Source organism: Schistocerca cancellata, chromosome 9, assembly GCF_023864275.1.
Source record: "Schistocerca cancellata isolate TAMUIC-IGC-003103 chromosome 9, iqSchCanc2.1, whole genome shotgun sequence".
Taxonomy (NCBI): Eukaryota; Metazoa; Arthropoda; class Insecta; order Orthoptera; family Acrididae; genus Schistocerca; species Schistocerca cancellata.
The window spans coordinates 174,405,080-174,417,430 of record NC_064634.1 but is presented as its reverse complement, the minus strand read 5'-3'; the positions used below and the strand labels follow the sequence as shown (position 1 = coordinate 174,417,430).

The 12,351-nt window shown below is 45.7% G+C and overlaps 1 protein-coding gene across 1 annotated transcript in view; it reads left to right on the top strand.

The window, feature by feature from the left end:
• Positions 1-1,415: 1,415 nt before the first annotated feature.
• Positions 1,416-12,351, top strand: part of LOC126101019 (fibroin heavy chain-like) — a 91,805-nt gene continuing 80,869 nt past the window's right edge. Inside the window, exon 1 of the mRNA XM_049911686.1 lies at positions 1,416-1,450. Within this exon, the coding sequence (XP_049767643.1) occupies positions 1,430-1,450 (21 nt within the window). The 5' untranslated portion in view covers positions 1,416-1,429. The remainder of the gene's footprint in view (positions 1,451-12,351) is intronic.

The following is a 12,351-nucleotide window of genomic DNA, read 5'->3' as shown; positions in this document are numbered from 1 at the left end:
ACATCTATGGCCGAGGCAGGATTCGAACCTGCGACCGTAGCGGTCACGCGGTTTCAGACTGAAGCGCCTAGAACCACTCGTCCACAACGACCGGCTCAGGTTTCGACACATATTTGTTGTCTCACCAACTCTATTCAGTGCCTCCTCATTAGTTATGTGATCTATCCACCTAAATTTGAAAATTCTTTTGTAGCACCATATTTCAAAAGCTTCTATTCCGTTTTGCCTAAGTTATTGATCATCGATGTTTGAGTTCCATACTTGGCTACACTCCATACAAACATTTTCGGAAAAGGCTTCTTAGCACTTAATTCTATACTCAGAAATCCTTTTCTTCCCAATGCCAGTGTGCGTTTTATAACGTCTCTACATCTTCCATCATTAGTTACTTTGATGTCCGAATAAGAAAACTCGTCTACCGCTTTAGTTGTCTCGTTTCCTAAACTAATTCCCTGCCAGCTCTTGTGGCCGTGCGGTTCTAGGCGCTTCAGTCTGGAACCGGGCGATCGCTACGGTCGCAGGTTCGAATCCCGCCTCGGGCATGGATGTGTGTGATGTCCTTAAGTTTAAGTAGTTTTAAGTTCTAGGGGACTAATGACCTTAGATGTTGAGTCCCATAGTGCTCAGAGCCATTTGAACCCGATTCCCTCAGCATCTGATTTAATTCGACTACATTCCGTTATCCTTGTATTGCTTTTGTTGGTATTCATCTTATATCCTCCTTTCAAGACTTTACCCATTCCGTTCAACTACTCCTCCAAGCCCTCTGCTGTCAGCAGTGCTAAGTGGTAATTCCTGTGCTCTGTTTAAGAAAGCTCCAAATGCAGCTTGCATACGTGAATTGGGATGTGTGGGGGGCATGGCAATGACAGTTTCTGCCTTTGTTGGTTTTCTGTTTACATTGATGTTCCGGGTCTGGTTTACGCTAGTTATTGGCACGTGTAAAAATTTTATTTTGTTATATCTGGTATTAGGTTTGTGTATGTGGCTTTGTATTTGGTTTTATGTCCTGCAGGCCTGGATTAACTTGGGCCTACGTGCGGTACTGCAGGCTCTGACGGCCTGACAGGGAATTAGTGCAGCTGCAGGGTCTACGTGAGTGGAAACGACTCGAGCAGTGGCATTAGCACGGGGATTAGACGCAGACGTGGCAGAACGAGCTGTTGTAATGACAAGGTGCAGTACGTTACTGGCCAGCCTCAAGGTGGCTCGCGACACGGGCCGCAGTGGGGTGTGGTGAGGTGCGCCGTGACGTAATGCGGCCCCTGGAGGGGAGATGTGGTCCACGGCGCGGCCGGCGCTGGCGACTGGCGGCGCGGACCGGGGGGTTGGAATTTGAAAGCCGGCGGATAGTGGGGCAGTGGCGGCTCTATAAAGCGGGGCGGGGCCGTCCAGCGGCCAGTGTGTTCAGTGACCGCCGCACAGCAAGATGAAGGCCGCTCTTCTCACGGTGAGTAGCACCAGCCCCCGCCGTCCACCGGCCCCACGTGCGCACCACGCGGCCACAGCGCAAGGCCGCCGCGCTGACCCAAATCCGCCGCCGGGACTGGTTCCGACGGCGCCAAGCCGATCTGCCGCGTAGGGGGCAGTTCCACGCGTAACAGGAAGCCGCCCGCTCTTTCCCATGTAGACGGGAAAGTGAAGGAGAAACAACCCGAATACTACCTGATCGCAACATTAGTAGTGAATATCGTCAAATCGTTGACAAGTATTGAGAGCAAATCAGCGGTGTGGCTCGATGGCATAGTGGTTAAGCGCTAGACCACGTATCCGGACATCGTGCATCCATCTCCTGCTAGATGCCGGTTCATGTTCTGCCATAACCAGGAAAGTAGGTTCAGTATAGCGGATTAATTTTTTTTGTATAGTCTATGAGTTGTATGATGACGATTACAAATGTATTACGTCAAATATTTTTACCTCAGGATGACTGAGTTCCGAAAACGGTAATCAGAAAGTGCGACAAAAAAACAAAAAATAAATCGTGCGATTGCAAATAAAATAAGTCCTACAACTTAAGCGTCATAAGAAGGCAACAGCATATCGTGCCTAGTAAAGCACAATACTTTTCAATGCAACCCCTCGGTTGAAGACAGCTTACGAAATGGGGCGATCACGAAAATTCAGTATTAGTGACGTTGAACGGAAGGCTTTAATTTGTTGGAAAAATTCTAGAAATAAATCAGTACAACTGTAAATTAAATAGTATACAAGACGCTATTGCCACCGGTTCTAAAGCATTGTTCCAGCGTTTGGAGGTCTACTGAAGTAGGTGTGCAACATACAGTGAATGACGCGCTGCTAAGATCGTGACAGGTCGGTATACACCATATAAAAATGCAACAGAAATGCTCATAGAACTTAAAATGCCATCGCCTAGAAGAAAACGGCACAGTTCTCGCCAAACCCTTTTGGATTGGATTAGGAGACCTGTATTTCGAGAAGACCGGACGACCATCGTATGTCTCATGAGAGAAATTAGGGTACGTACAGAGGCGCGCTGACAATTTTTCTCTAGCACAATGCGCGAATAAAGCGGGATAGGAAGTCTATAATATTGGTAGTACGTAACCTCCATCATGCACTGTGCACAGGCTTGCAACAATTACTCTGTGTCGCAGGTGGAATGGTCAATATATTCAGGGATATGACAGACCCTCTCGTTTGAAGGTTTGAAGCAACAAATTTCGCACGGATATATGCCCTATTTTCAATGATTTCTGAGACAGAACATATTTAATGTACATTGCTTTCCACGAAACTGATGGCTTTACATATAGCTGGCTGAATCATCCTTAACAAACAGAATTCAGAAAGTTGTGCGTAATAATTCAAATAACGTTCGAAATATAAAAAAAATTACTTATTGGGGATAAATCATAAAGGGAGTCCTACAGGGTTTTGTATTGGGTCCACTTCTATTCCTATAGCAGACATCGGCAGAAAAGCGCGGTTGAAAGCAACGAGGTATGTTGGGCTAGAATAGAACATCAAGGACGTTGGGTACGTAAGACACATGCCTGCACACCACTAGCCCAAAGACAAATGTATATTAAGTGTGTAACAGAGCATGTATCCATAAGACGTTTTCTGCTTCCCTGTCATATCTCTGAATACTGATCATGCCTCCTGGGACACCCTTCATATGTAGATGCAGAAGCGAAAAGGCAGAAACGAGTACTACAGTGGTCCAAATCCTTCATGGAAATCAACTGAAGGATCATAAGGGGAAACTTAAAGAATTAGTATGAATTGAATCCTCCTGTTTTTGTTTCTCAGACTGCAGATTCTTCTTCTAAAGTGAATTCCGTCGTTGCAAAATTTTCTGGCCGTTAAAACTGTGCCAGTCAGGCGGACAGGGCTAGAACGTGGACCGATGCCTGCTTGGTACCCGGGTTTCTTTACAGCGCACATTCCGCTGCTGGGTGACAGATTCGTTCTGGAAACAGCCCCTTAGACTGTGGGTAAGCAACGTCCCACGATACCCTTGTTCCCAGGAGAGCCACTCCATCAATACGAGCAAGGCAGCTTCTGCGGTGTTGGGAAACTCGCAAAGAGATAGCAGCGGGATCGAAGTGGCTTGGATAGCTCAGGCAGTAAAAGCTTTGACCGCGATAGCCAAGGGTACACTTTTCAGCACTTTTGTACCGTCTTCAGTGGGTTTCTCTTTCATATCTTAGATGAAATTCATTTTTATTCAAGGTAGATTTTCATACTTTATTTCGCTGTTGTGCTCTCACGTACATTGTCCTTCGTTGAAACATAGTAAGACGAACATGGTTCATGTCTTTTTTATGCCACACTTGAACTCGCTGAGTATTGCACTGCACTATGTAAAACGCAGTATTTTCATTATTTCTGTAAACTCATGATAGGTCAAAACTGAAGAATTGTCAAAAGAAAAGGCGGTTAGTGTTTCGTGTCCCGTCGACGTCGAGATAATTAGAGACGGAGCACAAGACGGGATTGCTCAAAAAGACGTACGAAATGGACCATGGCCTCTGCAAGAGCTATCCCAGCCTCGAGGAACTTCCACGAAACTCCAGATTTCGCCGCTGAAAATGGGAAAAAAGTCAGATGGCGAATAGTAACATACAACTGAGTATAACATTAAACTAAATATGAAACAAAGCAACCTTGAGTAGCTGTGCGTACTTACAGTTGTTTCATTTAAATATAAAATGTTTTTCGTTACTTGGCGTCTCCCAAAATTCAGTATTATTCTAAAATTGGCGTACGTTGGTATTATTACATTATATCCCGGTACATTTGCATATTCATCTAATTTCTCTTGTTGTCTAACTCAAAATAGTTTGTTGTACGTACTTCTGGAATATGTAACTTACCCATCAAGCAAAAAGGGATATATTTTACTTTAGAAAGTTTCTCCTCTTTTCTGTTTCATTTCATCAGTTAGGGGAAACCAATTTACATTGTACGAACGATACATACAGAAGAGACAAAGAAAGTAACAGTAATGTTTCATGTAATACAGCTAGCACAGCTAGTATAAAGATTTTTATAACAAAAGTATGTGAGAAAAATTTTCGAACGGCATTAGTGTTACGCCTACATCTTTCGCAGATGATATATGTTAACTATACGTGGAAAACTTGCGAATCTGAAAATAATTCTTCACATAATAAAATAGTGTGCCAGATAAAAAATGCAATGAGAATTTTTTGTACAAGTAAAAGGAAATTTTACAATTTATCAAAAAAGAGTTAACATTAATTTCAGAATGAATAGTAAAAAGCTCCCGATAATGCGGCTGTACTGGCGTGAAACGTTTGGGAGAACGTAAAACAAAACACTGTTTACACAGCGTGGACCAAACAGACAGAAGTTTTGTTACGAAGCATTACTCTTTTCAAGACTCTAACAAGTTCTGTCCACAGTTCAGAGTCAACATCAGTTACGTACTCCCTATACGACAGAGACTGTCAACGGGGTCCGTTATAGTAGTTGCCCTTTCTCGTATTGCTGTTTAGTTTACTTCACAAAAAACAGCTAACATACGGTCCGTAGTAATAACGCCTAAGTACAAGTCACTAGCGACAATTATTGCTACACAGCTGTCCGAAGATAGCAGCGTCTCTAAAATGAAGCATAAACTGGCGCACTATGTTGATATACACGCGGGGAATAGAGAAGGGAGCGACGCTGCAAGCCGTTCGTGTTCCGTGTCGGGAACGTAAGAAAATGTCTCAAGCTCATAAGAAGACTTGTCGCGGAGGGAAAACACAATTCAGCTGCGAAAAAAGCGAGAAGCATTCTGGGTACCGTACTGCCACCTCAGTATTGTTTGCAGAACGTCAAGGAACAATTTGAAGCTCCGAACACGCTTTGCAAGGAGCTAGAGCTACAGAAAGTAACGTAAGAGTGCAGTTTTGAAATGTCACAGACTAAAATGGAGCCCCTAGACTTTTGTGCACCATCGCTAGTCCATTGGATGTTAGTCTTTTATAACAGATCGGTTAAACAAGTCGGCTAATTTATTTTGCTTGACCGTATAGTTCCACCCGCTGAGAGAGTCAATAATATTTCGACTCGTAACGAATAACATCTCCCTTTACATGTGGATTAAGATAAAGTAATGAGCTCAGTAAAGAGGGGACATCCGACAAGATTAGTCATAAATGTATGAAACACGTCATGATGCATATTTGGTGTAATCCTAAGAAGTTATATGAAATGGAACGATCACTTATAATCAGTATTAGGATAGGTAAATGCAAGACTTAGATTTGTAGGAACGCTTCCTGGAAAGCGTGGTGGACCTCTAAAGGAACTCAGCGTTTGGAGTCCTTATCAAATAGTTATGATAACAGAATCCGAAACAATTCAAAGCCGCGCTGCCTGGATCGTAACATATCGGTATATTCTTAACGCAAGTGCCACGGGGGTGTTAGGGGGCTCTTAATTGGAAATCTTTGAAAGAAAGCTGACATAGTTGTCGCGAAACCCAGTTGGATAAATTTAGAGAAACTACATTCGAAGAAGACTGCAAAGTTTCTGCTGCCATCTCCCATAGTGATAATGACGATAAGATAAGAGAGACTGTAGGGCCTAAGCGACATACTATCTTTCCCTCGCTCAATACGTGAAAGGTGTAGAACGGATATCGCAATACTGGTAAGAAGGACCCTCCGTCACGCTCTGCACAGTGACTTGTGGAGCTTATAATTAGATGCAGGTACGAATATTCTCATACAGTAGAACATACCGTCTTGTCTCTCGAACAATACTATTGTAACGAAGGTACCCATGCTATAGAGCGCCTGCGCAGCATTGAGACGTAAGTGGCAGGGCCACATGACTCAGTCAAAGTTATAATAGGCTGCTGATGGCAAAGCATCCCTACCAGGGTACGAGGTATGGAATGGCATCAAACATAGTGTTTTACACGCATGGTTCATTATCAAATGAGTCAATGGAGGTACAAATCTCTCTTTTTGCTACAGACATGAGCGCTCCAACGCTAGGCGGGCAGCCTGCGATTGAATGGCCACAATAAAGCAACAGTCGTTCATATTAGTAACAGCTTCTTTCTTCTCAACATGGTGTTGCACAAAATGGCGGCACTAGAAAAATTTCACGCAGGGAGGGGGGCGGGGGATGAGAGTCTTTGGATGCATCGTTAAATTGCTTATCTACCAAAACATTGAAGTAAATATAATTTTACATCAGCATTAAACAGCTCGTGAAAAGGTACCTGCAGTAATGTGGATATGTCAAAATTCGCAATGAGCTTTTTCACTAAACGAAGTCGGAAAATATTGTAAATCTGAGGAAAGGGTCTGGAGTAGAGCACAGTTTCAACTCCTACATAAATATAGCCTAATAGGACTGATGTAATGCTGTGCTAGCAGCTTGCATTTTCACATTCAGCAATTTACCCAGCTTTTTTTTTTTTTTGTTTTTCAAGAATGGTAAACTGTAAGCATTGACAGCCCCATATGATTGTTTGCCTAATGTATGGAACGCCTCTAGAGGTGCACACCTTTCCAGTTTTCTTCAAATATTGGTATTAAACATCTCGGAATATCATTTGCTGGCCACTTGCAAGTATTTTATATGGATGTGTATAAGCAGATTTTGTTAAGTACTGGCTGTGGTACCGTGTCTAAGGGCGACAAAAGTTGTCAGTCCATGACCGTGGGTACTAACTGAACACGCTTCTAATAGATTCCAAAGACAAGCACACTAGACAAAAAATTAGTCACGCTATGAAGACATTTGGCCAATATTGTCTAACAGCGGATCTAGCCTTTGTAACCATCCGAATTCAACGAGGAAGTGAGTCGATATGCTCCGTCAAGTACGCTTTTTCCCGCTGAAGCCACTCATTTGTGATCAGGTCCTGTAGAGGTATCAGATTACGAGGATGTGGACAGCTACGTTTGACCTGCTGCTCCAAGGAGTGCCAGACTTTTGTACGGGATGAAGATCGGATGGTTTAGCGGGCCAGTCGAAGTGCGGAAGGGTGCTTGAATACTCGTCAACCCAGGAACGTATGCGTGCGACTCTGTGAGGGTTTCTGCAGCGCTCCTGGAAGATAGGAGTGTCCACAAGATACTCGCCCTGATGGTAAAGGAGAATGGGCAACAGCTGGTCACAGAGAAGCTTGAAAGAATCATACTGGCTGTCGTTCGCGGTAACGTGAGTGAGTGGGAACAAATCGTGATTCGATGAGCACCCCCATAACATCACAGAACCAGCTTTGACCTGAACTGCAGGTTAAATGCTCCAGTGCCCCGTCGGTGCCTCGCATCATTTAAAAAGTGGCAACATCGCGATTCGTCGCACTAAAGCGCATGTCTCCAGTCAGCTTAGTGTCTTGTGCTGTCTGGACCGTTGAAAACCACAGCTTTACGTGTGCCTGTGAGCAACGGCCTTTCACAAGGAACCCGACTCAAAATGCCCATTGCATACAGTTTTCTTTGCAGTGCTCGCAAGGAAACTGGTTGAGATGCACCTGTAATTACTGAAAGCAGCACCTTCTGTCGGATTTCAAATCGACGATCATTCACTAAGTGTGACCCAAATGTGCTGGCCCTGTCGGTTAGGATCTTTTGCAGACCGCTGTTCTTTTGCTGTGTTTCATTGCTGCCAGTGGTTCATCATCCTTTGTAAACACGTTGGACCGTCTGCGATAACACATCGAGAACTTCATTCACGGTGCGGTCATCGGCGCTTGCAAGACCGATATCTCCTCTGTGTACTTCTGTCATTTCTCCACGCCGATACATCTGCGCTGATTCCATAAAAGACGGCCGCGGTTGTCTAGCGGTTCTGGCGCTGCAGTCCGGAACCGCGGGACTGCTACGGTCGCAGGTTCGAATCCTGCCTCGGGCATGGGTGTGTGTGATGTCCTTAGGTTAGTTAGGTTTAAGTAGTTCTAAGTTCTAGGGGACTTATGACCTAAGATGTTGAGTCCCATAGTGCTCAGAGCCATTTGAACCATTTGATTTTGATTCCATAAAAGCGGCTGGCATGTACACATCACTGCACTACCGTCACTTACGTCAGCGGTGCAGGGTCACGAGTCCACCATGAACCATTTCTACACCATCTAGGTGATGATGGTGTTTGGTTTCTGGGGCCCTCAACTGCGCGGTTATCAGCACCCGTACAAATTCCCAACCTCTGCTCAGTCCAATCTCGCCACTTACATGAATGACGATGAAATGGTGAGGACAACACAAACACCCAGTCATCTCGAATACACCAATCCAAATCCATCAGTGTATTCCTCTAAGGTGGTGATCAATGTTTTGCCCGGTGACTTTACGTGTTCCTAATGAGTACGAATAGAACACTGGTGTGCAAACGTTAAGAACGAAAGTAACTTGCGCGTGATGTGTCACTGACAAGTAACACAGCTCGTTGAAACTGGATGCTACATAAAAAGAACTGCTTCAGCATAGTACAGAAAGTTGAGGCGGACAGAAGTGACACTTTTATTGAAACGCAGCAATTACACTGAACTCACCCCGATTTATGATGGTCCCCTAGACGGGACGTGGTTGTTAATAGGGTATGGGATCATCACGGACGGCAATACATGTTGTGCAACGTTCCCCCGTGCTGCTAACAAGTTTGGTAAGCAGTCCTTGTGGTAGAGCATCCCATTCCTCCACCAGCACAGTTAACAACTGATGGTGGTGCATATAGACATGGTGCAGTATGTCTACCCAGCGCCCCCCAAACGTGCTGGATGGGATTTAAATCGTGGAAACGAGCAGGCCAGTCCATTCTCCGGATATTCTCTCGTTCCAAGAGATCCTCCACTTGTGCAGCTTGATGCGGTCGCGTATTTTCATCCATAAAGCGAAGGCAGAATGTACCAGCGAAAGGATGCACATGGCGAAGGAGTGCAGTGTCCAGTAACGTTGACCGCTGAGTGTACCTTGTTCAAAGATTTATAAGTCACCATGCTAGTGCAATGTTAAGCTTCCCTACATGGTAACACTCTGACAACCAAAACAATCATGTTCGACAATGCTCCTGGGCGCATTTCCTGTTCCCACCTCTCACCATATGAGAGTGCGTCCAGCATTGCCGAAAACGACCGTTCTGGTGGTCCAGGTGCTGTGGTGTGGTGAAGCATAATACTGCATGGGCGTATCGACCTCCAGATCTCTGAACACAATACACTCAGCGGTCAACGTTGCTGAGTCACTGAGCTCCTTCCCTATGTGCGACTTTCCACGGTCTTGACTTCATTTTTATGGATGACAATACGCGGCCGCATCGGACAGCGCAGGTGAAGGAGTTCTTGGAAGGACAGGATATTCGGCGAATGCACTGGCGTACCGTTTTCCCGACTGAAGTCCCGCGTGTAGGATGCGTTGGGGAAACGTATTGTATCTCGTCCACCTACACTAACTACCATTCAGCAGTTTACAACCACGCTAGTGGAGGAATAGAACGCCACACAACCACAACTCCTCATAAGCTTTGTGACCAGCGTGGGAGCAATTATAGAACATGTATTGCCGTCCGAGGTCATCTAACATCTTATTAAGAACCATTTGTTGCAGTTTGTAATGCCCAAGGGATGACTTCAGAGTAATTAATGTCTTTGAATGAAAGTGTCATTTCTGTTCATATCATTGAGTATTTCTTTCATTTGCCCTCTGTACTATACTGTAGAAATTATTTCTACACTATGTGATCGAAAGTAACCGCACACCCGGCTGAAAATGATTTATAAGTTCGTGGAGCCCTCCATCGGTACTGCCGGAATTCGATATGGTGTTGGCGCACCCTTAGCCTTGATGACAGCTTCCACTCTACAGGCATACGTTCAATCAGGTGCTGGAAGGTTTCTTGAGGAATGGCAGCCTATTCTTCACGTAGTGCTGCACTGGGGAGAGGTATCAATGTCGGTCGGTGAGGCCTGGAACGAAGTCGACGTTCCAAAACATCCCAAAGGTGCTCTATAGGATTCGGGTCACGACTCTGTGCAGGCTAGTCCTATACAGGGATGTTCTTGGGCCGTGCCTAATGAACAGGTGCTCGATCATTTTGAAAGATGCAATCGCCATCCTCGAATTGCTCTTCAACAGTGGGAAGCAAGTAGGTACACAAAACATCAATGTAAGCCTATGTTGTGATAGTGCCACACAAAACAACAAGGGGTGCAAGCCCCCTCCATGAAAAACACGACCACGTCATAACACCACCGCCTCCGAATTTTACTGTTGGCACTACACACGCTGGCAGATGACGTTCACCGGGCATTCGCCATAGCCACACCCTACCATCGGACCGCCACATTGTGTACCGTGATTCGTCACTCCACACAAAGTTTTTCCACTGTTCAATCGTCCAATGTTTACGCTCCTTACACCAAGTCGTTTGGCATTTACCGGCGTGATGTGTGGCTTATGAGCAGCAGCTCCGCCATGAAATCCAAGTTTTCTCACCTCCCGCCTAACTGTCATAGTACTTGCAGTGGATTCTGATGTTGGAATTCCTGTGTAATGGTCTCGATAGATGTTTGTCTATTAGATATTACGACCCTCTTCACCTGTCGGCGGTCTACGTCAGTCAATAGACGAGATCGGCCTGTGCTGTGCTGTACCTGCCCCTTCACGTTTCCACTTCACTATCACGTCGGAAACAATGGACCTAGTGATGTTTAGGACTGTGGAAGTCTCGCTTACTGACGTATGACTCAAGTGACAGCCAATCACCTGACCACGTTCTAAGTCCTTTGAGTTCCGCGGAGCGCCCCATTCTGCTCTCTGACGATATCTAACGACCACTGAGGTCGCTGATATGGAATACCTGGCAGCAGGTGGCAGCACAATGCACCTAATATGAAAAACATATGTTTTTGGAGGTGTCCGGATACTTTTGATCACATAGTGTATGTATGGTCCAAGTTTCTTCGGTGACACATCTTGCGACAGCTACTTTTGTTTTGAAGTTTTGCACACAAGTGTATAGGCTACTAACGATTATCAGTGGGACAGACGCCTAATGATTACCAACGGAACACACACCTAATAGCTGCTGGTGGTAACTGCCTGAAAGTGTAGCAACGACATGCACTCGTAATGGGTAGCGACGCCGTCTGCCGTAATGAGCGCCGATGGCAGTTGGCAGTTGCTCCTAATGCGGCGTCGACCTTACTCGCCGTCCGCCGTTCGCCGGCCCACTGACCGTCTTGTCCACACCGCGTTGCGTCACAGCCGACGCGAGCCTCTGCGTCACCACAGCCCGGAAAACAAATCAAATACACTCCCTCTCGCCTGCACACGCCACCATCCACTTCACCCTCCAAGTCTGCACTCTTTCGACTGGTTCACCGCCACTTCCATGTCTGTCTATCCAGTGCCAATGTCCTCACCTCCTACTACCTGTTACGTCTCCACTTAGCCGTGACTCACAGCCGGAGTTCCTCATTACAGACGTACACGAGAGAAAATCTGGAAGTAAAAAGTGATATCCACCCCAGTCTTTGTCGTTTTCTGCCATACCCGCAAATTGGTTCCCCCTTGTGCCTCCTTTGCGCTGTTGCCATTTTTCGGGGTGCACTCAGTCTCGTGATGCCAATTGAGGAGCTACTCGACCGAATAGTCGCGGCTTCGGTCAAGAATACCATCATAACGACCGGGAGAGCGGTGTGCTGACCCCACGCCCCTCCTATCCGCATCCTCCACTGAGGATGACACGGCGGTCGGGTGGTCCCGGTAGGCCACTCGTAGCCTGAAGACAGAGTGCTTCTTGTGCCTCCTTTTGGTAAGGATTATCTCTAAGTTTCCTTCCTTCGTTAATTTAACACTCTTCTCCTTCTGTATCCACTCTCAAATATTTTCTAGATTTCTACATCTACAT